General features: G+C 44.1%; 1 protein-coding gene across 5 annotated transcripts in view; it reads left to right on the top strand.

Annotated features, from left to right (window-relative positions):
* The window catches only part of LOC106524105 (discs large homolog 1-like protein), a gene marked incomplete in the record, with an annotated part of 158,795 nt that overhangs the window by 24,234 nt on the left and 132,362 nt on the right, over positions 1 to 2,199 (top strand). The window contains 1 exon segment of one of the 5 annotated variants that reach the window (XM_014017767.1): positions 934 to 1,162. Coding sequence (XP_013873221.1) covers positions 1,100 to 1,162 — 63 coding nt within the window. 5 annotated transcript variants of the gene reach the window in all.

Raw genomic sequence — 2,199 nt, 5'->3', positions numbered from 1 at the left:
CCAGTCCAGGTCACTGTTTTTTTTACAAAAGCCCTGTGAAAGCATCACAGCTTTGCTGATCTCAGAGTGTTAAAAGAAAAAAAATTCCTGTGTCCGCATCGTGATCCGGATCATCACCAAAATTTAAAGGTGTGTTCTTGGCCCAGTGCCCACATGTGGTACAAATGTCATGACAATCCGTCCACAAGTTTTTGAGTAATGTTGTCCACAGACAGAATGACAGACAGACAGACATATATACGTGACCGAAAACATTACCTCGCCCTTGGCGGAGGTAAAAAAGATAGGGCACCTTATTTTCATAGTTTGAGTGGGAAAAAAAAGTAAAAGTATAGCAGTTCTGCAGAAGACATAAAGTCTGAGACGTGATTTGGAAAATGGACTTTTTTTTTTCATTTTGATGCAGGTTTGCTCTTCCTCTGTCTTTGTTTCTGTGTCCCATTGATCTTAGTGTTGAGAGGCGGGCTGAGGGAGTCAGTGGAGCGAACTGATGGGGAGAGAGAGGGAGGGAGAAGGGCAGCGATAAAAGGAGAGAAGCAAACCCTCACACAGATAGAGACAGAGGAGACACGGGACTGGGACTGCTGCTGCAGAGGAGGACACCACAGAACACACTCGCATACAAACACACACACACACACACACACACAAACAGGCTGACAACAACACACGGAGCACGCGCGTGCCAACACATTCCGACACACACCTTCACACACGCTGGACTATGACAGTGATGCTGCTCCGTGCGTCCTGACCGGCTATGAGGATTACACTGGTGAAGATGTGGTTGAGGATGATGGTGATGAGAGCAAAGAAGAGTGTGAGGGAGAGGACGCTGGCCTGCCACAGCTGAGGACCGTAGCCAGGCCATAGTGGGGGGCTGAGAGTGGTGGTGTGGGAGGTGGGGGGGGGGTGTTGGCAGAAGAGTGGGGCGACCGTGGGTTGGGATGGAGACCGGCTGACGGGACACGCGCACGCGTTGCATGTGTGCGTGCAAGTTTGAGCGGCGCGCGTGGAGGTGTGTGAGTGAGGAAAAAGTGTGCGCGAAAGGCTTAGGATGCCCCCCAGGAGCGGGACCCGCTAGCTAACGGTTAGCCACATGTTGTGCCACTGCAAAGTAGCATGCAGCAACAACACCATATCTCTGATGTTCGGATGCAAGGTAGGTCCGAGTGGTTTTGCACGTCTCTTACTGTGCGGGTGAGGAGTGCGTGCAATGAAATCTGAAATCGGTTGAGACGATGCACGGAGAGCGGAGCGCCGATAAAAACAGTGTGTGAGGATGGGGATGGAGAGGAAGTGATGGATTACCTGGAAAGTGGTTTGATAGTTGAGGTAAAGTGAGGTGAGAGTTTGTTTCCTGCAGCAGAGTATGAGAGGAAGGCTCCGGCTGTGTGCTAGAGAGGCACAGAGAAAAGCAGGTTATGGTTCTGTTTTTTCAGAGTAAAAGCGTGCAGACAGCTTATCATCAACATATTTATAACCCCGGTTACAGATGTAGTTTCTTATGAATTATTCCTTTAAAATTTGTGACTGACGTGTGAATCTAGCTTTACACTTCAGTATGCATCAGTTTAAAGTTACTGCTGCAATTTGGTTTTTTTTTTTTTACATTATAAAAAGAATCTTAGAAAAAGCAATAACCAAAAGCAAGATTCCTTTTCTTGCAGCTTTCAATCTTCCACTGCCTCTACTTCAGAAAAACAAAGTGATCACTGGCTCTACAGCTGGCTTTTTATTTGATATTTTGTTGGTTTTAGCTGGATTTAAAAATAAGGAAAGAGAGAACGGAGAGCACAAAAAGAGGTCAATATCCATCTGCTGGAAGCATAAAAATTAATATACAAAACAGCCAATGTGACAACTTGCTCATCTATCAGAAGTTTGGAAGTTTATTGAAGGTTGCTAGTTGAAGCAGAAACTTTGCATGCTTTCAGAAGAGCAGTCAGTCATAAAGTTCCATATGGCATTATTAATAATTTATTATTTATTTATACTATATTGGCATTATTTATAAAAGTAATATCAATTAAATGCGACATATCATGCAAAATCCAATTTTTTTTTAGCCATTCAGTACATTTGTTGTGTACTTGGAGTCTCTAGGAGTGCAGGAAAGTTTAGTCTTTCCCAGTAATAAGTACCATATTTATTCAAGTATAATACGTAAAATTAAATCCATAAAATCATCCATAAAGT

Source organism: Austrofundulus limnaeus, unplaced genomic scaffold, assembly GCF_001266775.1.
Source record: "Austrofundulus limnaeus strain Quisiro unplaced genomic scaffold, Austrofundulus_limnaeus-1.0 Scaffold176, whole genome shotgun sequence".
NCBI classification, from domain to species: Eukaryota; Metazoa; Chordata; class Actinopteri; order Cyprinodontiformes; family Rivulidae; genus Austrofundulus; species Austrofundulus limnaeus.
Note: the sequence above shows the minus strand (reverse complement) of the source record. Positions and strands in the feature narration are given on the sequence as shown.